The 25,283-nt window shown below is 45.8% G+C and overlaps 1 protein-coding gene across 1 annotated transcript; it reads left to right on the top strand.

Moving 5' to 3' along the window:
- Positions 1-1,699: 1,699 nt before the first annotated feature.
- Positions 1,700-24,759, top strand: RIPK4 (receptor interacting serine/threonine kinase 4). Its single transcript, XM_055703246.1, has 8 exons — positions 1,700-1,946; positions 9,565-9,856; positions 17,564-17,712; positions 18,535-18,584; positions 19,636-19,794; positions 20,742-20,848; positions 21,310-21,562; positions 22,563-24,759. Exons 1-8 carry the CDS (start codon positions 1,765-1,767, stop codon positions 23,735-23,737), a joined length of 2,367 nt encoding a protein of 788 aa, XP_055559221.1. The 5' UTR covers positions 1,700-1,764; the 3' UTR covers positions 23,738-24,759.
- Positions 24,760-25,283: the final 524 nt, after the last annotated feature.

Raw genomic sequence — 25,283 nt, 5'->3', positions numbered from 1 at the left:
CAAGCTCTTCTGGTGCCCTCTTCCAGCCTTCCTACACTTCACCAACTAAAAGCTTGGGGCCTGGGCAGCCAGGTCTCTAAGCACCTTAAACACGAATTTTATTTAGGCCTAGCCCTTTCAAAAGCACTGAAGTAACTGAAATTCTCTTCAGTGAACTCTTTCCATGTTCTGTCATGAGCTCTCACTCCTTTATTACTGATGTTTGTTGAATTAATTCTCAAATCACAGCGCAGGTAGAAAGAAGGTATACAATCTACTTTTTACTTAAACTCAACTGCCAATTAAGTGCAAGATGGGTTTCGTCTAACTCAGTTTTACAACTTTCACCATCTTCTCAACGAAACAGGAGTTTGAGTAATAATGTATCATTAGTGGAATAAAATATCTGGGGTGCTATTTGGGACAAAGTTGTGCACGCCTCCAGGAGGCATTCTGTCCAAAGCCTTGGTTCTCAAAATCACTCCGACTTAAGCAGAGCTCCTTGAGAGCATGGCAGTCTCTCCAGGCTGAAGTCCCAAATCAAAGCAAGGAACAAGCTAGGATGATAGCTGGGAAAAGGAGGTCAGACAGGTGACCTAAGGGCTCGTCTCTATACACAGCTATTTCTTATTCCTGATCTATTTATACATAGATGTTCTTATTCAGAGTAAGCCATTGTTTAGTTTAATCCGGAGTAAATTAAGCAGGAACAAGTCTACATAGAACAAAGCCCTGAGAACAGACTTGATGTCCCATGTCTTTTGAAAGTAATTAAATGTCTCCATAGATTCTTTTCAAATGGAGCTTTGCAAAGACGAGACTGGCTGCCTCTATTATCCTAACTTTAAAACACATTGTCCTCTATCTATTGCCTAACCTGCCAGGTTAAACGATCATGCGCTAACTTCCTACAACAATCAACTACTCTGATACTCAGTATAGCAAACAAACACGAGCTTTATTAACCTTTAGACATGTGATAGGTGTGAAGGTCACGATGCAGATTGGAACAGCCTCTCCACCACCGTGTTACATACCAAAGGCTACAGACTCCTTCCAACTGCAGCATCTCGGCAAGACCCTTTATCCACTGGTCCGAGTCCTGCAGTACCTGCCATTAGATCCTCAAAGGGATTCAGGCACCGAAATCTGCTGCGGGGATCATCAAAGCTTCTAATCACAGGGCGACTAGAAACCAGAGACGCATGGCTCCTTGGCGGGGCAGCTCCCCAGAGCCTAAAGCCTGTTGCTCGGGCGCACGCCAGGGCAGAACGCGCCTTCGGGATGCCCGGACCGGGGGCTCCTCCCCCGCCGCGGCGGGCCCTGTGCAGAGGAGGGGGAAGGGCGCAGCTGCTGGCGCTTCGCCTCTCGTTCCTTAACACCTTAACTGTCGCCGCGCCCCCCTCCCGCCCCCGCTCTGGCCCGAGCAGCGCCGGACACCAGCCCGGGAGGAAGCGGGGGGGGGGGGGCCGCCCCGCACGGGTGTCGGGAGAAGCCGGAGCCGGCCCCCAAGCGCTGCCCCGGCCCTGGGGACATCCCGCCCGCCGCCGAGAGAGGGCGCCACGGCCCTCGGGCCGCTACCTGCGCCCCGGCGCCCGGGTACCGGCGGCCGGGCCGCGCCACAGCCGCCCCCGGACGGCGCGGGCCGCCCTCAGGCAGCGGCGGGGGGCGGGCCCGGCCCCGGAAGTGACGCGGGCCCGGCCCCCCCGGCGCACCTGACTCACCTGGGCGGGCGGCGGCGGCGCTGCACCGCGGTGCCGGGCGGGCGGCGGCCGAGGAGCAGCCATGGCGCGGGAGAGCGGCTCCCCCTGGGCCATGGGGCTGCTGAAAACCTTCGAGGAGAGCGAGTTCGGCAGCTGGGAGAAGATCGGCTCGGGGGGGTTCGGGCAGGTGTACAAGGTGCGGCACCTCCACTGGAAGACCTGGCTCGCCATCAAGTGCTCGCCCAGCCTCCATGTGGATGAGAAGTAAGGGGCGGGGGGCGCGGGGGAGATGCGGGGCTGCGGGGGGGCACGGGGCTCCGGGGGGGCAGCGGGGCGAGGCGGCTCTTCTCGCGGCAGCGTCCCTGCCCCGGTGCCCCGGAGCCCGCAGTCGGCTGGGGGCTGCCCCTCCGCAGCCCTGCCCGGCTCCCGGCAGCTTAAGGATTTTTTTTTTTTTTTCTTGTCATTACCACCCACCCACCCTTTTTTTTTTTTGGCCCAGCGTACACAAGGCATGCAAACGTAGGGAATTGTGCTTAACAGTGGCTCAAACGCTTGTGAGGCCGAACGAGACGCTAACAGTGCTTGCCCTGCCGGCGCAGCGCCCGGCTTTGGAGAAACAGCCCAGGTGATGTAGCCCAGAGTTCCAGACCTGGGGAGCGCCGCTGAAAAAGGACAAACCAGGCCAGCCCAGCCCCGTGCCAATGCAGCCAGGCCACCGTAGCTGCAGCGCTGGTTGCCACCAGCAAAGGGTATGGCCATCTGGCTAAATGCAGCCCAGAGAGCCGCGCGATTCAAAGTTCCCTCGGCAAACGTGGCCTTTGCCGCCCTTAAGCGAAGCCCGGCCCGACACCTTCGGTTATATTGTACGTAATGGGGCTGGTGGCCCTCAAAGGGTAAGTGATGTTGCTCAGCTGCTTGCAGCAGCTTGGAAAGAGCCACCATGCAGCTGCAGTGTAGGTCTTGCCTGTTCCCTCGGAGCAGTTCGGAAAAGCATTTTGCCCTGCCCTGGTCGTGCATGTGGTGGCTTGTGCTAAAGCGTTATGCCTGCTGCAGCTCCAAAGGTCACGGAAGGCAGTCCTCAGCAGGAAGCGCAGGAGGAGCGAAAACCCTGAATGGGATCTGGGGGGGCGTCGCAGGCCTGTCAGGTCTGGCTCCAGCGAGCTCCCCACCTTGGGAAAAGCCAGCCCTTTGGGTTGTGTTTGCAGGTGCATTAGCTGGGACTCCCGTGTAGGAGGTGGCGGTGGTTAGCAGCGGGGTGAGCAGCGGGCTGGGGCGGGGGCGCTGGGATGTGGGTGCTGCAGCTGTGAGCACGCTGTCTTTCAGGAGCGGGTGCTGAATGGAGACGTGCTGGGAAATACGTTCTCCTGCTTCAGTTCAGGGCCAGCGCTTTTCTGTGCGTCTGCCCAGGATGAATCCCCACTGGGCAGTCCGGCGGGGAGCCGTACTGCATTGCAGGGAATGACACCGCATGGCGAGAACCCCTTCCAGCTTACCTGCCCTCTGTGACTAGTTATGGCCGACAGTGGAGGATGACCAGCTATGCTGTGCTCACGCAGTCTGTGTGTGATGGGGGCCTGTCAAGGGTGGCTCTCCTTTCCTTGGAGACGAAGGCAGTCAGGTGCGTCTTCAGAAAAATCCTTCTGTTTTGAGGGCAATAGTCGTTTCCCAGCAGGTCAGCGTCTGTGCTGACGGAGGTGAATATGGCCAAGTCGCGTTCATGGAGCTTTTCCAGCTCTACCTTGATCTCTGGGATCTCACGAGCTGATTCTGCAGTTTGTTTTTTGAGATGTGGGTTGGTTCAGTCACAAAAGGCTTCCCTTGTTGTGGTTCCAGCAGGAGGAGAGAGATAAGTTGGCCCAAGACTGAAAATGTTTGTAAGCTTGTCTTCTCCAAGATTACTAGGGTAGTGCCCTAGTAATTGGGGCCTAGCCTAATCTTGCCCATTATCTGAATTGCTGACTTTGCTGTAGTTGTGCCTTGCATAGTATAGTAAATGAGATAAAATGTCCCCTTCCTAAAAGGGGAGGGGTAGATTTTAGTGTATGCGTAGGGTAACTCTGCTGCCTGTGAATAAAATAGAAACTACCTCAGAGTTGCCCTTCTACCATTAAAACTTCCAAGTAGATTTCAGACTTGATGCTTATTGAGGCATAACAAAAATAGTACTGTAGCTGACTAGTTTTGCAGTTAAAATATCTCTTAAGAATAAGCTAGAACATTTGTTACGCTTTTCATTTGCAGAATACATCTAGAAATTTACTCAAGTTTATTTTCAGTCTGAGACAATGGATGCTGTCATCTATTTTAATATGAACAATTAATTTTGAGAGTTGTTACCAAATCTCTCTTAATATATTCAATGTGCAATAAAGAGCCACCTGTCCCTCAGTGGCTGTGAGGTGTGCAGATACTGGAGGGACTGCATGAACATACAGTGCAGTAAACAGAAACGCCAGGAGAATTTGGAAACTTTGAGGGTGTGGGGCTCCAGCAGCTCCTGGTTAATTTTAACAAACCAATCCCTGAAATGCTGATTTACTTGTTTCACTGCAGACTTTGTGCTTCAGACGCTTAAGGGGAGCACCAAGTAGAAATTGGAAGATCTCTGGCCTTTGAAACAGCTGCTTCTGCAGAATAAAGCTAAGCTGAATTTGTGTATGCTTCTCCTTTGGTTCTTGGGCTGCTCTACCAAACCCCTTCCAGTAGTTGGTAACGCTGCCCCCACCCCCCAGTCTAAGAAACTTGTGCCATTCAAATGGCAGGGTGGGGTGGGGGGCACCAACAAAATTAAATATTAGCTCTTTAGTTGGCAGGTTGAAACAAGCTGGTGCAATTACATTGTTAATCCAGGAGATTAACTTGACTAGCCATTTCTTGGAACTCTGTGAGGCAGCCCAGTTAGAAGAATTACCAGTGGTATCAGAAACATTAATTGAAAAACACGGAGGCTTTTTCTTATTTATTTGGTACCACACTAAACCCCAGTTTGTAGTGGCTTGGTGGTGGTAATACTCTAGTGTCTCTTACTGTGTTTCAGAGACAGTAAAAGATTTGGATTATTCCCTTGGCAGTTATCACAGTGTAGAGCCAGGTGGCCTCAAGCAGAAGAAAAACTGAATGTACAGCCAGAAGTGTTTTTACCTTTAAGGCCAAGCCCTCTCAGGCAATCGAGCCAAATTCCATTCCTAATGCCTTACTTGCTCCCACTTTCCATCTCCTGAGATCGAGTTTCCTGCATGGGACTCAAGATGCTGTCAAGATGGGGAGGTTCCATGTAAGCCTGAAGAAAAGTGTGTGTGACCCAGAAAGGTGGAGGAGCCTCTTCCCCAGACTGGCAGTGAGGAGCGCAAAGTCTCTTCTTTTTACCCCCATTGGCCAGAATGGAAGTGTGGTCTGGAGAAGAAGGATGGTGAGCTCAGAGATAACAACTTGGAAGCCTTTATGGATTTCTTATAGCTGAACGTAAACATGCAGACTACGAGTATGAAGGATGTAACAGTCCCGAGAGAGGGTTCTTCACCGGAGGTGTTAACTGGTGGAGGTGTCTACAGGCTGTGGCTTCTTGAAAAGAAAAGGAAAAAGAAAAAAAAGAGCAAAGGTCTACATTTAATTCCCTCTGCAGGACCTGGATTTAGGAATGGCATAGGACTAAAAAATTCAGGAGATCTTAGAAATGCATTACTGTTAGCAGAGGCTGCATTTATTTGTGGTGAAGGTGAATGAATGCCTGTTCTGGCAGTCTCTGCATGTGTAGGTAGAACTTAATACTCACCTCTTGCCCCTTAAAGAATAGGGGTGAGCATAGCTGTTCGTGTTAACCTGTAATCCTTTTGTACCAGGGCTGTGCAGCAGAGATCTGTTAGCAGGGCTGAGATCTATGTTAACCTGAAAGATGGGATTTTCTGTTTTTTTGGTTTGGTTTGGTTTTTTTTTTTCCTTCCCCCCCTCTTTCCCGTAGACATTCTGCCTGACCATGCAATGGGGTTTTTTTGTCTTCTCTTATTCTCATTCTTCTCTGATGATCAACACTATGAAGGTCATTAAAGATGTACCCTGCAGAGCAGAGGTCACTGTATGCCCTTAAACTTGTGCCATGATGCAGATGGAAAGGGTCCCTGAAAAAATTCAGAGGTGGTGTAATTTTCTGGACCCCATCTTGACCACCAGCAGTCTGTAAAGAGGTAACTTACATTCCCCACTGAAAAGCAGCGTGGCTGTGCAAGGCTTGATCTCCCCTGGGCTGGGAGAAGCCTGGCTGCTCTGTGTCTGGAGGTAGTTCACACAAACGGCCCCATTACAGGTTTTCAGGGCTTTTTGAGTTTCTCTGGAGCCACCTTTTTTGTCTCAGACTCCATTAGGGAAATGTGGTGGTAGTGGTGGGGGGAATATAAAAAAACTGCAAGGACTGCTTTGTGAGTTGAAAATTGTGTTTTTGTAACGCAGTGTTATCTTTAGGGCATAAAGATTGCACACATGCAAATCGGTTACAGTTGTAATTCTTGCTGTTCTCGTGGCAGGGTTTGTGGTACAAGGGTTGGGCCCTGGTACCTAGGGAGTGAGGCAGTGGGCCGGAGTTGGGTCCCTTGTCTCTCCAGGAGGGTCCAAAGAATGCAGCCCTATCCGTTTAGAGTCTGACTGAGCAGCAGACAGCTGTTTGGGGGATGTGGGAGGTTCCCCCGTTCACGTAATATTTCTGAATCCTTTGAAAATGGCTGTTCTACCATTGATGTCTCTGACAGAGATGCTATTTGGCACTGAACCCAGTACTTTATAACAGAAGCTAGCCCCATGCTGCTTGGCTGAGAAACCTCATAAGGAGCTTTTCTTTTCCTCCACTTTGGAGGGAAGTGTTTCTTGGTGATATTGCGAATAATTTTTAAGCACTGAGCAGCACACCCCACCCCCTGCCCCATCCCTTACTTTGATCTATTAAATGTGAGCCTGAAGGATACTGCAGCATCCTTTGCTGCAGCCTGAGCACGTGTGTATTGAGGTGATGGGCGCATGGAGAACACCTAAAACTGCCGAGTGCCAGTAGCACCTTGCACTAAGGGAAAAGGGAAGGGAAAGACCTTTCATCTTTGCCTGATGGAGATCTTGGTTTAATGAGCTGCTTGTGTTAATACAATTAATGCAAGTGCTCTCCAGCACTTGGCTAATGACCGAGTTGTATTTTGGCTCTCTTTCTTTTGTCTTTTTTCCTTTTCTGCCTTCTAAAGGTGACAGGGGCCTGTATTTGAAAACTGCCGGTCTCCCTGGCTATACCAGATCACTGGTTGATTCGGTGTTGAAGCTCTGGGTCTGGGAAGATGCTAAAGGTGGCAATTGTTCCAGGGTTTTATTTGAACAGGCAGATCAGATAAAGGGCCCTTGCCTGTTAATTCACTAAACTAACTGGGTCTGGTCCAAGAAGAAAGGGAGCTTGTTTACATTTTGTTCAAAGTGGGAATTCTCTCTTCATAGGGGAAAATGTCCTATTTCAAGCAGCTGATCTCTGTGATTTTGGTGATGCTCTCTGAGGCTGTCGTTAGCCCAGGAACCCCAATCCCGGGAGCCTAGTGGTTCTTGTTAGGCTTTAGCTGTTGCTGCATTCTTGCCTTGCCTTGGAGGGCTCAGACAGGTATTTTACATCCCTGACTCCAGAGCCCAGCCTGCTGAAGCCTGGTGAATTATGCTGGCTATGCATGTGGCTTGGGGGCAAGGAGTTGGTTGTGTTATTCATAGGCGCTCCCTTCCAGCGTGCCAAAGAGCAAACTGGGTACTTGCCTACAAAGGCAGTTATTTCACAAGAAAGTTGCTGTAGGGAGCAGCAGGAGCCAACATGGTTAATAGACAAGGTTTCCCTTACCTTCCCCCCCCCCCCCCCCACACACACACACAGTGTATACATCCCTCTTAAACCATTTTTCAGCATGATCTTGCCTCTGAAATAGGTCTGCTGCTTCTCGCTAGGCTAGACTCGCCCCTAGCGTGGAATGTTAACTGCATCGGGTTATTGCAGCTGCTGCAGCTGGTGAGGAACAGGCAGCAGACCATGCTCCCAGCCTTGTCTGGGCGAACATCAACTTTGCGCTTCCCACAGCAGGTGAAGCAGAGGGGAAGGGGATAACGCGGTTGCAAGAGTGTCCTAATGCAGAGTCAAAGGGTTAAATGATGGCTCCCAAAATCGCTCCCACATGGGAGCACTGAGGGTCCCTTGCAGGCTGCTGGTTTCAGCATGGGTGGTGCATGCTCCCCGTGGGGCATCCCAAGTATGGGGGGGAGGTGGGGGAGATATACGCAGGAAGGGGAAACTTCACTGCGCTAAGATTGAACTTGGCATTCTCCTTTTAGAAGCAAAGAGTGCTGCTAGCTGTCCTGGGGTTTTTAAAACCCAACAAGCCTGACTGAGCTGATAGCTCTGCCATGGCAGAGGCTCCCACAGTAGTAACTGTCATCACGTGGTAGTGGCACGTGGCACAAACTGCAGCTGGGTTGGCATCGGTCCCCAGGAATTTTCCAGCTCTTGGGGACTGGCAGAGGGGGCAGGTGACAGAGCTTTCTGCCTTGCAGAGGGTTTGAACCTGTTTCCTCTGATCAGTTATTGCAGCTGCTATGAATGTTCTCTCTGAGCTTTATTTTAAAACCTGATGTCTTCCAGGACAGCTGGGCATCTCAAAACGCCTGCGTGAGGTGGGGAGTGTCAGAGCAATAGTTTCCTTCTTTTAATCTAGGACTCTTTTTACCAGGCATCTGTGTTAAAACTTTGTCATATTGTTTCAGGTACTGTTTTCCATTAAATAACTTAGACGTCTTGGGTACATTGCAAGAGCTGTTGTGTAATAAGAGAGGCTCTGTTCAGGAAATACTGCCTATCTGGCCCCTCTGTGTCCTCTTTTGTGAGTCGGTGGGTGACAGCAACGGTGATGCATTGGCAGCTGTGGCCCAAAGCTGCTCTGGGTGCAGCCCATCATCACTAATAATGTAGTTTTTGACGGACTGAAGGTTCCTTCACCCATCACGTGTGGCTCCTTTTTGTGGGTGCAGTTGACCTGGGGACAGGACCCTTGTTTCCTCTTTCCAGCTTGACACCCAGTGGGTCCTCGTGGGCTGTTGGAAGGCCGTGTGTGAGGTGCAGAAGGAGGGCATAGCAATTAAGGGTCTCGACCTGGGAGGCTGTAGTTTGGACTGAGTAATGCTTAGCACTCTGCAGGGTCAGGCTGAAGTGACCTGTAAACAACCCGGGGTGCTCATTACACGTGCTGGCATGCCAGGAGTTTTCAGCATCCACTGGAGCTGAGCGAGCATAGCATTGGAGTTGCCAAATCTGGAGTCTGAGTAGAAGGAAGCTTTTGCTGTGTCCCCCCAGCTACAGCAGGTGGCTTGCTGCCCTAAATAGTGGGTCCTGGGGATCCCTCTCCCAAGGCCAGGGCCTGTGCCCTGCCAGCCTGCACCAGCGGGGCAGCTGAAGCAATGCTGCCTGTGCTCTGTCTGAGTAACGCAGTCTTATGACTCACAGAAAGTTGATGACTTTAGCCCAAGGAGTTACAGCAGTGGTAAATCCGGGCACTACATGTATTGTCCTTATTCTTAACAGCACAGCATAAACATCAAAGCGGGGAGATGGGTTTTACGCCAGGGATATTTGCGCTGTTGAAGGGTACAACTCGCCTGTGGTTCAGCAGCTGTGAGCTGCCTACCATTAGAAGCATAAAACAAAGTTAGTAAATGTGGAAAGATGCCTGGAGTCACAGTCTGGTGAGATGTAGCATGGTTCAGCCAAGTGATGGTCATGAAATGTGTTCAGTTGCGTAAGAAATGTTTTTGTGCGTGTTGGTGGGGGGGAGAAGGAGGAGGAGAAAACAGCTTCTCCAACCTTCACTTTCTGTTCTCTTCTACCCAGGGAGCGCATGGAGTTATTGGAAGAAGCTAGGAAGATGGAAATGGCAAAGTTTCGCTACATCCTTCCTGTTTATGGCATCTGTAAAGAGCCAGTTGGCTTGGTCATGGAATACATGGAAACAGGGTCTCTGGAAAAGCTCCTGGCTTCCGAACCTTTGCCCTGGGAATTGCGCTTCCGCATCATCCATGAGACAGCTGTGGGGATGAACTTCCTGCACTGCATGTCCCCTCCGCTGCTCCACCTGGATCTCAAGCCTGCAAACATCCTGCTTGATGCCCACTACCATGTCAAGGTATGCACTGGGCATTGTGTGCCAGGGACCCACCTTTGGATATTCTTGCATGGCTCCTGCCAAACTTAAAGGCCTGGAGAAAGCAGCAGCATTGCTTTTGAATTAGAAAAATGCCCACCGACCCAACCCTTCCCATCTCCAAACTTGTCTACCTGAGTTATGAACTATTTTGGTACACAAATAGAGGTAGAGTTAGGGAGCTGGTGAGAATTCTCTTGAAATTTTAGGAGGGTGCTAGTGCAGTGAACTCTGATTTTGAGACCTAGGGGGTCCTGCTATATATTTCCTTGCAGTAGGGTCATGAGGCAGATGAGAACAGGGAGAGAAAAGCAGTGTGAGCCTCTAAATCATCTCTGCCAATTCCAAAGCTCCCAGTGGTACCCTTGTTCTGTTTAGGTCCTTCTGGCTTTGTATATTCCATTAAATATGTAAATCTCATCTACAGCTGGTGTCCAGAGAAGCCTTCCCAGAGGCAATTCATTTTCTCTTTCATTTGCTCAAGGCATATACAGTAAAAAAGTATTTCTGTCCTGACTGTTTATGCACACCAAAGGTCACTTAAGGGAATATTTGTGGCTGTATCAGCGTGAAATTCTTCCTGTTATTCATTTCCAGAGTAAGCTAGCAAACTTGTTGGCCTTCTCTGTTTTAGGTTCTGTTTTGACAGCTGGACTAAGGAGGTTGCTCTTGCTTTCTGATCCTTCCTTTTGGGAGAGGACAGACTGAAATAAATCTTTTTCCTGATTCTTGTTTTTTTGGGTGGTTCTTTCCCCCCACAAATCCATGGCCAAACTCTTAACCTTAGAACTGCAGGATTACTCATGCTGGATAGCTGATATAACTCAGTACAAGTAGTCATAGATTTTTATCAGTTCCATCATCCATCTGCTCCCTGTTTTCCTGTCCCCCTCAAACTGGCCAGATGGCTTTGGTCTTGATGTACCCTTTTAAAAATAATTAAGTTTTCTTTAAATAAAACCATCTCTTCTGATGTCACAGGAGGGTTGGAGAGGTGTGTGCCTCCAATGAAATCACACCTGTGTCAGTCTCAGCTTTTTTTAGTAGGCCATTTAGTGGTTTACTACTTAAGATTTCCTTTCTGAGACAGGAGGCATCTACAGGTGGTCCATGGTATTATGACCAGAACATCAGGATCTGAACTGTTGAAAGTATGTTCTTACACTTTGGTGCTGAGAGGCCTTTGCTATATATTTATTTACCTGAAGTTTGTGCTTGCTTGCATAACTTCTTGAATTCCTAATTCTTGACTCATCCATGAGCCAAGATATGAAGGCTGTGTTTTTCTCATTGTTTCAGGAGGCTGAAATGCTGCCTGATGTTCTGCCTCCTGTATAAGCTATGCCTGGGTGGTGATGTAATAAAAGGGGGTGAAGTGCAAAATGTACCAAAAAACCCCCACCATTTCTGGTGGGGTCATTGCTGACATCCCTAAACTGTTGCTACTCGCTCTGGATATGGAACACATGAAGGTTTTCAGACATTTTCCATTAAGTTTGGAAAGGAATGGTCTAATCCAAACCTTTTTCCAGCCAGCAGTCTTTTACATCTGCAGGCATCTTGGAAACCCCTCCATGCAGCAAAGCAGACATAGGAACCTGTGTGCAGAATAAGAGATGTACATGCTCTGTGAGCTGCCTTCACTTTAAAAATGTGCCCCCAAACCTTCTTTTTGTGTGATGTGAAACTTGTAATTAAATTTCAGACCCTGCAGCTTGATTTAATGTGCATTTTCTTGCTGGAGGGCTAATGGACCTGATAATTGAAGTGTTTTTACCTTTTAAAGGTTAGCGTTAATTTAGTAGGTGACCTGTCTCTAATAGAATCTTAAGGTGAGTGCAGAGATGCTGCAGACTGAAGAAGAGGAGTTTGGAGGTGGGGAGGACTTTTTATAAACTGTTTGCCCTTGAGCCAGGAAACAGGCAGTCTTTCAGTGGAGCACATTAGAAATGCTTCTGTGCCATATTGCTAGTTAAATGGAAACACGCCCTTCTTTTATGAGCACAATGCTTACTGTAAAAACCCCAAGTGAGGAGGATGACTAATGCAGTGGTGTTATACAGAACTTATCATCAAGTGGGTGCCTCCATATCGTAAAGCCGTCTCCTGTGTATTACATAAGTGCCTGCTGAGTTTTGTTCTTGGGATGATAATTAAGAGGATGGGATTAGCCTGAGCGCAGAGCAGGAATATAGATAGACAGATACTAACTTTTTCAAAGGCATGTTAAGGGATTTTAAATATGTGTATATAATATGTACACCACAAGGTAAGGCTTTGCAGTTTTTTGGAGGATGGATACATGCATGCCTCCTTCCCTGCAGTGGTGGTATAGCTCGGTACTGACAGGAGCCTTAGCCCGGGGGCTCTCTTCCCAGCCATGTCCTGCTCAGTCTTGGTTGCCTTAAGCAGTGTGGTTTGCTTTGAAGGATTATTTCATACCCAGGCAGGCATTGCTAGCAGGCATCAGCCTGCATGGTTTTTTCCCCTTAATGTCAACCTATTTGTTCTCAACAAGATCCTCCCCGCCCCTTTCTCCAGTGTTCCATGTATGCAGCCTTCCAATACTTACGAGCTGTTGAACACCTAGTTTTTGTTTAACTGGACCATGTCTTATGAGCTTCTTTAGCTCTCCTGCCCTCCATGTGTGTTCTGGATGTCTCTGCTGAGCTCCCGGTGTTGTGGCAATGACAAGTGGGGCACTGGTGCTGTGGAAGCAATGCCACATTCCAGCGCTGCCCTTGCAGGCTGTTAGATTGCTCATTCCCTGCTCCAATGTGATCTCTCTCCAGGGCCCTCAGCAGGAGAATACACCCCTCCCATGCAGTTATCTCGTACCCTAACTTGCTGCCAGCTACCATGCATGCATGCTCTCTCTATTGCTGCTTCCCGGTTTTTTTAGCTTCAATATCTCTTGGTTAAGAGTGTTACTTTTTGTCCAGGTATTTAAAATGAAGTCAACCTGCAACTTAATACTTTGGGGCAAAACCATTATTTGTAAGTTCTTGTTTCTCTTATTATCTAGCCTGGATTTTACAGCTCTTCACCTTGTCATATATATGTATATATACCCACATGTGTACATGTGTGGGTACACTCATACAGAGGCAAATCCCACCAGTTATTTTTCATCTCCCAGATTCTGTTTTTAAAGTATTTGAAATGGGATGACCTGGTCTTGTCTGTGCACTGCTCTAAACTGGCTGTATTTGCTTTTATTTTTTTTCCCCCAGTGCTCTAGTTTAAACCGGTGTGAAGAATGAAGTTGCTGCTGTTGTCATGCTGTGCTGATGGTCTTACTAAAAACATGGATAGGTTGCCTCTGTGGTTTTCACCCTTATTTGCTTCAGCTGAAGAAGAAGAGGCCGCAAAATTTTGTGTGTGGAGTTAGTTGCCTAGTCAGGTGGCAAATTTGTTAATCAGAAAGCTGCTTAATGTAGGTCATTAACTGTAGGTCAAAGTAATACCCAGAGGCCAGGCTGGTAAAGGGTGGGTGTCTCTCTTTATTAGACTAGCTGATGTAGTTAACACAGCCACTTCTTTTTTTTTTTATCAGCTGCAAATGCTCTCCTGTTATTAGAAATGACAAGAGGCTTTGTTGTTTTGTGCCCCTTCTCCCTGTTTCCCACCCCTTCTGCTCAAGGTTTCCACGTAGGGCTGTTGTTACATGGCTTTTTAATCCAACCAACAAAGCTGGTTTTCACCTTGATCAACTCTCTAATTGATCTAATTGTGGTGGCACAGAGGAGGGAACAAGACCATCCCTGTTATGATAATGCAGATTTATGATGGATTAAAGTGGATGTTTGACCATGGCTTTGGTTTCTGCAGCTTCTGAAGAGACCATTACAAACATCACACCTGAAACAGGTTTTGAGGAGGTAAGGTTTTAGGGCAGGTTGGAAAAGGATGGAAGTGGAGTCTATTTCAGAAAGACTTCATTTATTAGCTAACTGAAGCGTGTTCATAAACACTAAAGTAAAGACATTAGTTTGAAGTGCAGATGCTGGTTGTGTCTACGCTTGGAATTAATTTTTATTTCTAATTTTTAGTAGTCCAAATCTGTGACTCGTGTAAGTCTCTTAAAAATTTCTGGCACTTCTTAAAGAACAAAATTGAAACAAACGGCCCTTTTCCCCTACACCAAGAAAACCAAACAAGGCAAACACCCCCTGCCATGGCCCCTTAAGCACCTGAAGACCCCACAGACAAATGGGGTGGCATTCTCAATATCCGAGTGCACAGAGACAAATACTGGATATGTCAGCAGCAATTAAAAATTAATCTGATGGCTTTGTTACCCATTTGATGAAGAAAACCTTTTGGTGAACTCTATACCTGAGTCCATTGCAGTGGGTTCTTCAGTCTCATTTGCAGAAAAATGGCATGCAGCATCAGAAGCTAAGTGCACGCTTCAGGTTGGCCTGTCAGGAGTCATCAGTGAAAGCATGTTCCGGGCACTAATTTTGCTCCTGGGAGCTAGGTCCCTGCACTGTTTGGGAATAGCTGCCTTTAGAAACCACTGTAGTTATGTGAGCATATGTACGAGTTGTTTGGTTTTTTGTGTTTTTTTTTTTTTTTTTAAAAAAATCCAGAAAATAACTTGACAAATTCAAAGCATCTAACACTTTGCAAGTGAGTGGGGTTTTTTTATAAACTAGAATGGAAATTTCCACAAGTGACAAAAGCAGAGAGAGGCCTGTGTGTACAGTATTCCTGATTTAAAATAAACAAAACCAAAAAAGAAAGAAAGAAAAATCTTCAGATCTTGGAATCTCTCAGTAAAGCAAGCATGGCTGGGAAGTGGGCAGGAAAACATTTTTACCACTACCATCACCAGTTGCTGCTCACGTGTGTGTTCTGGTGCAGACCTTTAAAAGGGCAGAGATGGAGCGAGCTGTCTGAACATGAACAACCCTACTGTCTGCGTGGGCTTTGGCCAATGTTTTTTCTCTCCTTCCTACCTCTCCACCACGTGTTTTGCATGAAGCAGTCTGTCGCCTCTGTGTCTCCTCCTAACTGCTGATACTAAGTATGCTTTTGAAGCGTGATGGGATCCACCTGAACTAACTGATGTGAAGAGTGAGATTATGGGTTCTGTGGGATTGTGGGGCAGGGCAGAACCCGGGATGGGCTGTGAGGGCTAGCGGGGATGTGGAGGAAAAAGTGGGGAGAGGTGCTCCACTTTCACTGCCTTTACCAGCAGGAGTGCCTTGTGTTGCAGAACTAGATACCTGGCAAGCAATTTAAAGGCAAAATAGGCAAGTTAAATGGCTGTGTCTTCCACCCACTGCACAGTTCCCACTGATGTTTAGAAAAACTGCATGACTAAATACACCATACAGTGTGGAAAATTTACCCTAAAGGAACTAATAAAAGCCACAAAAGCTGTCTGCAGACTCCTACCATTTTGTTGCAGTCTGGAAGATAACAGTTCTTCAATTTCCAGTGCTTTCTGCAGAATTTGATATGGTTGAAGCTCTGGTCTACAGATTAATTTCCTGTTAATTGGTATAAAAGCTAGTCCTTCGCAGTATGTAGGGGCAGGATCACAAGGGAAAGTTCTTGCTAGCCGCGTGTGTGTATGTGCTATGTACCTTAGCTGTTTCTTGGTTTGTAGGCTGGGCATGAGACCTTTTCTATCTAGTGTGCTTGGCCTCCTGTCTTAGCCCCTAGCCTTAGATTCACACAGCATACATAGCTGGTGGCTGTTAATGCAGGAGCGTCACTGTGCTGTCTGTATTTCATCTTTGTTTCTTAACTTACACAGTAGGAAACCCGGTGCTGTTTAGACAGAGGAAGGTATATTGCTTTAATTATATCTGCATGCCATATGGATTTCTTGAGGTGTATACAAGCCTCTGCTTCACGTTAATCAAAGGATAGCAGCGCTTCACCAAGTTGGATCTGTTCAGACTTGCAGCAGTTGGTTCATTTATTAACCTGACACCACGGGCTTGTGTGATGTGGGAGTTGTGCTTTTGTTCTGCTGTGGAGCACTACGTGCCCCAAACTCATGCAGCACTTCCTGGGGCAGTTGATTCAGCTCTACCCTGGGTAGTCTGGCTTGCAAACCTGGGTTTTCGACTACTTACTGTTTCCCTGGTCTCTAATGCTTGGTTTGCTGAGGAGGCCAGCAATCCCCCTCTATAACAGTGTAGCCCTACAAGCATGAGACGCTATTCCTCCAGATGACTTTGCTTTTTTCCTCCCCCTCCCACCTACCCCCCCCACCCCCCCACCCCGCTTTTTTTTTTTCTTCTCAAGTAATTCCCCCATGACCCTACAGATTTAAGATACAGATGGACAACAGGTTGGATATACGTATGTGCTGGGTACAGGACTTCTGCAGCTCCTGAGGTTGCCTCTGTTGAGCTCTTTGTACCTGGGAGAAGTTCCTCCTGAAGCTGTGTGGGTTGCTTTGTTTGGTTTATGGCGAAGGGAGATTCCTAGTGTTTGAAGACCAGTGGCTGCGTAGCCTGCCTGTTCTCCAGGAGGCTGAAGCTGGCAGCAGTTTGCTCCCTTTCCAGTAATGAATGCATGTTATGACTAGCTTTGCGGTATCTTTGGACAGAAACTTCTGAAAGTGTAAAGTTGGAGCCTATTTAAAAAAAAAAAAAAGCAGCTTTTTTTTAATTATGCTTATTGTTTTGAGGGAGAACTTTCTCAAAGGAGAAGCTGTGAAGATCAAAAGGGGAATGAGTCACTGAAAAACCTGAGTATTTATTAGATAAAAAGAATGTTTATGTCGGGGTGTGTGTGTAATCTTATCTTACATGTAGACAAAAATCAGTGGGCTGAGTGGTCCAAAAAGACTTGACTTTTCTTGAAATTTTCTCTTAGCATAATAGACATTTTTGACCAGTGGGAAATAAGGCAAAGGAAATTCCTTGCCTGTTTGCTTCATGATTGGTGTGCCTTTGAGAGCAAATGAATGCATATTTGTTTGACACTTCAAATTAAAAGTGGAGGTGTGTTTTCCTTTTTTCAACTTGCTGTCACTTGTTTTCTTCATTTCAGCTGTGTTCACTGTGTCACTGCACCAACTTGCCATGCCTCCTAGTTGCCAAAAAGAATTCCCTGTGTGGGTTTTTGCAGGGGGGGGTGTTTTGGTTTGGGGGTTTTTTAACTCTTGGGGCCTCTGGTGTTGAGCTTAGCCCTTGCTGGCATGGTCAGTTAACAGTGAGCGATATTTGAAAGAGCAATTCTCTTCTGCTCAGTGGAGAACTCATGGTCTTCATGAAAACAGGTGCTCAGAATACTTAAACATAGCATACAGTGTGAGGTTACGTAGGGAAAGGGGTGGCAGGACTAATAATTACATTACAGTAGTTTGCACTGGCTAAATTTGACTAGTTTTAAATTACAATACATTGTCTTAACTGTTTGTTGCATTTGCTACGTAATGGGCTAACATGCTGCTGCTTGCAGAAAACTGCTTGCTTTTGTTGTTGTTTTGGGGTGGGTTTTTTTTTTTTTTTTTAGCTTAACTGTAAAGAAAAACCTACCATACTGTAATGCTTCCAGAGATGTTTTCTTAGCTTTGTATTTCTGAATGGCAGCTTGCTATATTTTGTTGGGTCATCCTGTTACATCTGCTGTTCTTTACAGAGCATTTTTTGTTAATGCCTCCAAAGTCTAACAGTAGCGTGCACTTCTCTTCCCCTCTTCTTCCTCCATTTTTTGCAGATTTCTGACTTTGGACTTGCAAAGTGCAATGGCTTGTCCCATTCCCATGACATCAGCATGGATGGCCTCTGTGGCACAATTGCATACCTTCCTCCAGAGCGCATCAAAGAGAAAAACAGGTGTTTTGACACCAAACATGATGTGTACAGGTCAGTTAACTATGAAAACGCTTAAAAGTACTTTGAGTAATACTGTAAGTTGAGCCCTCTTTTTCTGGTTGTAAAACCTAATTAAGCATGAAACCCCTAAATCTACTTTGAGCCTCATCTTGCAAAGGGTCATGTTTGCTTTGCTTTTTGCGAAGTCTTCATAGGGTAGAGGCCTTTTAACAAACTGCAGCTAATTCTGGGTCTGGAATGTTACCATTCAAAGTAACACTTACTTATTAGCAACTGGCATGGGAGGCACTCTGCCCACCTTTAATTTCCCCATCAAAAGGTACATCCTGACCTACTTTTCGAGTCTATGACAAAATTCTTAGTTATCTTCAGTGGATTTCATCATTAGGTCTTTGGTTCTTCTTTCATGGTCAGATTATTAGGAAGAGGAAAACATAGCTGTAGATTAAAAGATATGTCATATTCTAAATGGAATACGTTTCTTTAAAGTCATCTTGCAGGTAGAAGTACTAAATAAAATCTACGGTAATGCTTTGCTGCTCTCTAGTTTTGTCAGCGTTGGTGTGGAGTAGTTGATAAATGTTACCAAAGAACTCAGCAGCCTCCAGCAAGTCCCTATGTTTGCTGCCTCAGGTTCTCCCTGGAAAAACTAGACTTTCAAATCATGGTTCTTGGCTGCATCTTGCTGTGTGTGTTCATCAGCTGAATTAGATGCAGAAGTGAAGGACAAGGAAAAAGAACAGGAAAATAAAGTGTACTTCTGTTAAGTTTTTTTTGCTTTTTTAGTTGGTGTTTTATGATTTTTTTTAAAGCTTTTCTATAATTATTTTTTTCTTTTGCATTTATTTGTAGCTTTTCCATTGTGATTTGGGGAGTTCTTACACAGAAAAAGCCTTTTGCAGGTAAGTTTGATGTACTGGGTTGTGTTGGCATTTTTTTTTTTTCCTTTCACCTCTTGATAAGCACTATTCCTGCCCCACCAGTCCCAGATTACATGCACGTCCTCCTAATGCCTACAGCCTTGTGTGGTGGACACTTCTGAACTCGCAAATGTGATCACAAATGGAAGTCCTCCGTTGTCCTACACTGTGAAAGCTGAACCCGTATTGCCGTGGGGGGCCCTAGTCTGCTGGCGTTTGCTGTGCAGACCCAGGTTAGCACGTGGCCCGTGCAGACTTCTGACATGTTTGCAGCCAATGAAGAACAGCACAGAGCAAAGCCAACTGGCAGGCAACTGTGCTGTTTTCAGAAACGTCTTCTCTGTGGAGAGGTTCTGTAGTTTATTTGTAGATTGTGGGTACAGATCTGCTCTTAAAAAAAAAAAAACCAACAAAAAACCACCAACAAAGCTGTCTGTGAGAATAAGCCTTGTTCCACCCCACAGTAAATGTACCAATCTACAGGCAGCTATTTATTCTTTGACTTTTCCTGTGTGTATGACTAGCCTGTGTGTAGCAAGCATGTTTGAACAGGTTCTGGTCTACTATTAATTTTTCTCCAAGTAAGAGATCCCATTTAGCCCAGTGGTTGAGTTCAGTCAAAAGCCCTGTTACTGCACTTCCTGATTTGTGTTCTTCCTTCACCTTTATGAAAAGTTCAAGTACCTGGCCTAAATAAAAGCTGTGGTTCAGTTTTCTTACAGCAGATACAGAAGTTCTGAGAGGTAGCAAAGAACCATTTTTTTCCTTTGGTTCTGTGTGTTTCATGGGTGGAAAAAGACCAAGAGTCACTCACTGATGATTGATACATGGGAAGCAGGTGTTATGCATCAACAAATATATTGTAGGAGAGTAAGACCAACAGCTTTTTCCCTGTCGATAAAAGAAAGCACTCTAAATCTAGAAATATAGCCATGAAGACAAAGTTGCAGCCTAATACAGTTAATGCTCTTAGACAAAAGAGAAATCATTCCTTTTGCTGGGAAATCTTAATTTATGTGCTTTTGCTTTACAGAGGAAAACAACATTTTACATATTATGGTAAAAGTAGTTAAAGGCCACCGCCCAGAGCTACCTGCTGTTTCTAAATCCAGACCTCATTCATGTAATAACTTGATCAAACTGATGCAAAAATGTTGGCAAGATGATCCTGGTGAACGGCCAACATTTCAAGGTAAGATTTCCTCGTAACTTGGCTGCCCATTTATTCTTCTATGAGTCACGTTATTGCTCAGGACTCTGTTAATCCATGGGTAAATGCTGTGAACCTCTGTGACAGGATAAATAGAGCACATTGTATGGTAGAGACAATGATACAGGTCACTTATTCATTTGTGGAGGAAGGGATTATCTGGGGACAAGTCTGACCATGATGGTGTTATGTAAACACGTCATGAATAAGACCTGTGCTGAAGCAGCTGATCCATTTAGCCAGAAATTATGTTCAGTTCTGATTGTGTGTATCAGGGCACATGCCATGCCAAGTTGGTGTGGTTTTCACCATACCAAAGTGTTGAAGGCCCTGGCTCTTGAAATTTACTGTTGTGTGCTGAGAAACTGAATTGGTTTATTGTAACAAAACAATTTGTACCATCATTTTTCTGCCAATAAAATGCAATGTTGGTGAAAAGCTTGAACTTGCCCAGAGCATCTGTTATGAATTCAAATGTGCAGAAGGATGTAGCAAGTGCTGTCTCCAGGTAGTTTCATTTAGTATTAATAGGAGAGATTTGCCTCTTCCCTCTTCTCCTGCCCAAACAAGGTATGGGGACTGAAGGGAAGAGGGATCTTGTCTTTTTAAACACATATGCCTAAGTTTTCCAGCAGTAGACTGGTTCCCATTTCACAGTCTTGCAGTGTAGCCACCATCTAACATCAGTCTGGTCTGAATGTGAAAATGAATTGTTCAGTCAGCCCTATGCACTCTTTGCTTAGCTACACACTTGTACCTACCGATGAAGTGCTAGGTGGAATAGTCAAAATTGGAGTCTTTCTCCCATAATGTCTCAAGGTGTTAAGCTCTAATGACAGATAAGGCAGCAGGACATTTCAGAAAAGTCTCCTATTAAAAGAAAAAGAAAAAAAAACCCACCACAAAACCTTCTCTTGCTTTCTTCAAAGAAATCACTTCAGAAACAGAAGCCCTTTGTGAAAAACCAGAAGATGAAACAAAAGAGATGATAACTCAGGACCTGGACACCAAGAATTCCCCAGAGCAGCAATCTGAGGTATTTTCTTTTTCTGCTTCTTGTTCAAGTACACCAGGTTTTGTGAGGAACAGGTTCCTCTGTGACCTGTAACTTCCTGAGCAACCTTCTGTATTCTGCGTTTGAGCACCTTCTTGCCTGATGGAAGTGGATCTTGGTGAAGGACTGGAATGCAAAAGTGACAGCAGATGCATGGACCAGCACAGGACTAGACTGTTAAGGGAGAGCAGGACAGTTAGGAAATAAAGGCTGGAACTATGTGGGTGTGACTGATCTTAAAAAACGCTGTAGGAGAGAACAACCATGTGGCTTTAGTGGCTGTATAAGTACTGATGAAAGCTGCCTTCCTGCATCTGAAAATTTTCAGTGACGTTATTCATAGGTTTCATTTAATATGAACAGTGTTTAAAGGCTACCTGCAAGCTAACAAACTTGATTTTCTTTACTGACCTTTCTAAAGTGCTTGTGTACTTCTCTTGAAGGGGATTTCTGCATTATCCCAGACGAAACAGGAGCCTGCTCTACCATCAGTTAAGGATTACAGTCTCTCAGAGTTGTTGTCCCAGCTGGATTCGGGGATTTCACAGACTATGGAAGGCCCGGAGGATCTCAGCCGCAGCTCTTCCGAGTCCAAACTTGCCTCCAGTGACAAGCGGCTTTCAGGAGTTTCATCTGTAGATTCAGCTTTTTCATCCAGAGGCTCCCTTTCCCTTTCCTTTGAAAGGGAGAGTTCAGGTAATGGTCAGGTTCTTCTTTGTTGTTGTTTTTTTGTAGTTGTTTGGACTAGGGCATATGGGAGTCAGTGGGTTGGTGAGTAGTCATATGAAGAATAGCATTGTGGAAATCACTGTTAGCTTTGCTTTCTCTTGCTGTCAGCACTACAAATTTGTTTACTGGAGGTAGTTATTTAAAAAAAAAAAACAAAACCAAAGAGGTGGTTCCTAGACATGATCTAATGACAAATAATAAAATTCATTTGGTTTTGAAAAGTGACCTGACTTCCCATTAAAGCCATTACAGAATCAGTCACATAAAGGTTGGTTGGAAGGGAGGTCATTCAGCCCAGCAACCTGCTCAAAGAGGGACTAAAGCCAATGTCCAGTCAGGGCGGCTGAGTCTGTGGCTTTTTCAGTTATACTAAGCCCAAGTCTGAGCGCTTTTGTTGTTGTTGAGAAGACTCAAGCCACCTTCTCAGTAGCCCCCACGAACATTGTGATGAAGACCTCTGCTATTGTGCACACACCCCTCCCTTTTCAATCCAGTGCTGCAAAAAACAGGCATCTGTTTTCCAGTTAGGCAAACAGTGATTAGTGCAGGGAGATCAACCACAGCATCGTTCGTTTTTGATTTCATATGAAACAGAATAAGAGTAAGTGACCTGAAATTGTTCTGAAACTACTATATGGGGAAGGATTTTTTTGGCAGTCAAGTCTTTGCTGATGCCACCAGATATGTCAGCCACGTGCAAGTAAAGTTTGGCAGGTATCAGAACTGTGATGGTGTCTTTTTACCAGAATAGTTTGGGTTGGAAGTGACCTTTAAAGGTCACCTAGTCCAACCCCCACCCCGCCCTGCTATGTGCAGGGACATCTTCAGCTAGACCAGACTGTTCAGAGCCCTGTCCAACCTGACCTTGAATGTTTCCAGAGATGGGGCATCTACCACCTCTGTGGGCAACCTGCTCCAGTGTTTCACCACCCTCATTGTAAAAAATTTCTTCCTTATATCCATGTAGATATTGGTACTACAGACATACAGAAGAGGAAGCTAACGGAGGCCATTTTATCTGGGGATACCAGCAAGCTGATGAAGATCCTCCAGCCTCAAGATGTTGACATCGTTTTAGATGGGAACGCCAGTCTTTTGCACTTGGCTGTTGAGGCTGGTCAAGAAGAATGTGTCAAATGGCTCCTCCTGTACAATGCTAACCCTAACCTCACCAACAAGAAAGGATCCACCCCTCTTCACATCGCCATTGAGAAGAAAGTTAAAAGCATTGTGGAGCTGATTATGGCTAGGAAAATCAATGTTAATGCCAAAGATGAAGATCAGTGGACTGCTCTTCACTTTGCTGCCCAAAATGGGGATGATTTCAGCACCAAAATGCTGCTTGATAAGAATGCATCCTTAAATGAGGTAGATTTTGAAGGCAGAGCCCCCATCCACATAGCCTGTCAATACGGCCAAGAGAATATTGTGCGGATCCTGCTGAGAAGAGGCGTTAATGTGAACATCAAAGGAAAGGATGACTGGGTGCCACTGCACTATGCTGCCTGGCAAGGTCATCTCCCCATTGTAAAGCTTCTGGCCAAACAGCGGGGTGCAAACGTGAATGTGCAGACCGTGGATGGAAGGACCTCACTACACTTGGCTGCTCAACGAGGACACTACCGTGTTGCTCGCCTTCTTATAGACCTAGAGTCAGATGTCAACGTGCAGAACGCACTCTTGCAGACTGCTCTCCACATAGCTGCTGAAACTGGCCACACAAGCACATCAAGGCTGCTCCTTAAACATGGTGCAGACATTGAGGCAGCGACAGCAGAAGGATACACTGCTCTGCACTTGGCATCTCGCAGCGGCCATTTAGCAACAACAAAGTTGCTGATAGATGAAAGGGCCAGTGTTCTAGCTAGAGGCCCTTTAAATAGGACAGCGTTACATCTTGCTGCAGAAAACGGGCACTCTGAAGTAGTAGAAGAACTTGTTGGTTCAGAAAACGTCAATGTTTCTGACAGTGAAGGGTTGACAGCTCTTCATCTGGCTGCACGAGGTGGGCACGTGAAAACAGTTGAGGTTCTTCTGAGGCATGGGGCACACATTGACATGCAAAGACCCACGTGTCAGACCCTGCTACAGCTTGCTCAGCAGAGCAGTAACAGCTCGGTTGTGTTGTTAAGTGAGACCTAAGCAAAAGGTACAAAACTTCCTACCTTTCTACCTGGTGTGAGAAGGCTGATGGTGCTTGACTCATGAGGGCCTTCTTCAGTTGTGCAGTGACCCTGCTCTTCAGCAGAGTCAGCTGATGGACTGAGATGTAACCAGCAGAAGCTACTTCTGTTTGAGTGTGTGAGTGAGAGCACACATGGACTAAGGCCAGATGTAAGGCTGAGAGCTGGAGTCTGCCGTGCTTGGTCTGTATCAGTCATTCTGCATGTGCCTGCCCTGTCTGTACATTGATATTCCCCTCCTATGGATGTTGTGAGAGAAGGATGCAACTTACAGGTTTCCCTCGTGCCTTTTTTTTTTTTTTTTTTTTTAATGTGCCAAACTAATTTAAGAACTAACATTCTGCTTTTTTATCCCTGCCAAAAAAAAGTTGGCATAGATTCCTGGTTTCTTGCAATGATCTATATTTTGGGCTGGGAAGCCTCCAGCGTAAAATAAACACAACATAAATCTGTTTGAAATTAATGCAAGAGATGAGGAAAGGGCTATTTAAGATATAGTTGATCATGTTTCAGTGTTGGAAGGTACTCTTTTTAATGGAGACATCAATTACAGATTTCCATGTACTCAAAACTGGTGAGGCAGACTTAACTGACAAGGCAGGATCCCAAAAATACATAAGCAGAAGTAAAAGCTTAACACGGTATCTTCATATACAATCCTACCTTGTATGTATTCTAAGATCAGTAAGCTGAACTAGGTCCTTAGTGCTTTGTCTTAAATGAAAAAGTTAAAAGCTAAAATTCATACTGGACTGTAACTGGATGGTATATTTAACACCATTATACTAATTTGCAAAAAATGTTTGGAGGGGCCAATGACTAGACTGATATACTGTGTATATAGTAGTTCTACCTGTCGTATGCTTTTTTTCTACTGAAGAAAATAGATTGCTTAGAGTGGGTATGTTTTAATACACCTTTTAACTTCATTCTTTTCAAAGTTGAAATGTGATCTGTTATTAATAAAAGATTGTGTTCTAATCTGTGTATTTTGTAATTGTTAGAGCAACTGAAAACCCATTTACCAACAAAAACCATTTACCAGCAGCAGCACAAAACTGTACTGGGCTTAATGATGTTGAAGCCCTAACTGTTGACATATAATGCTGTCCTCAGTTTTACATTCCCTTTAGCTTTTATATGGAATGTAAGGAGCTTGAATGAATTGGAGGTGTTATTTACAGAATAAATTTGTAGAAATAACCCCCATATAACCTAGTCTCTATGCACCTAACTTGGTGTACAACTGTGATGCTTTCCTCTTATGCTGTAGCTGTTCTGGGAGTTTAGTTTTTCTCCTCATCTTGAAACAGAGTCAAATGCTTTTGCATCTTCCCTGTTGACTGGTGGGCTGCTGCCCAGAGAGGAGGTACCTCACCTCTCCTTGGCGGTGTGTTCCCACCACGTGTGCCACAGAGCAAGCAGTACTGTTACGCTTTGCTCCCACCTTCCCTGACAGGAAAGCTGCTCCTGCTCAGGACCTTTTTTTATATACCTGATGGCAG

Source organism: Falco cherrug, chromosome 2 (genome assembly GCF_023634085.1).
Source record: "Falco cherrug isolate bFalChe1 chromosome 2, bFalChe1.pri, whole genome shotgun sequence".
Classification (NCBI taxonomy): domain Eukaryota; kingdom Metazoa; phylum Chordata; class Aves; order Falconiformes; family Falconidae; genus Falco; species Falco cherrug.
Note: the sequence above shows the minus strand (reverse complement) of the source record. Positions and strands in the feature narration are given on the sequence as shown.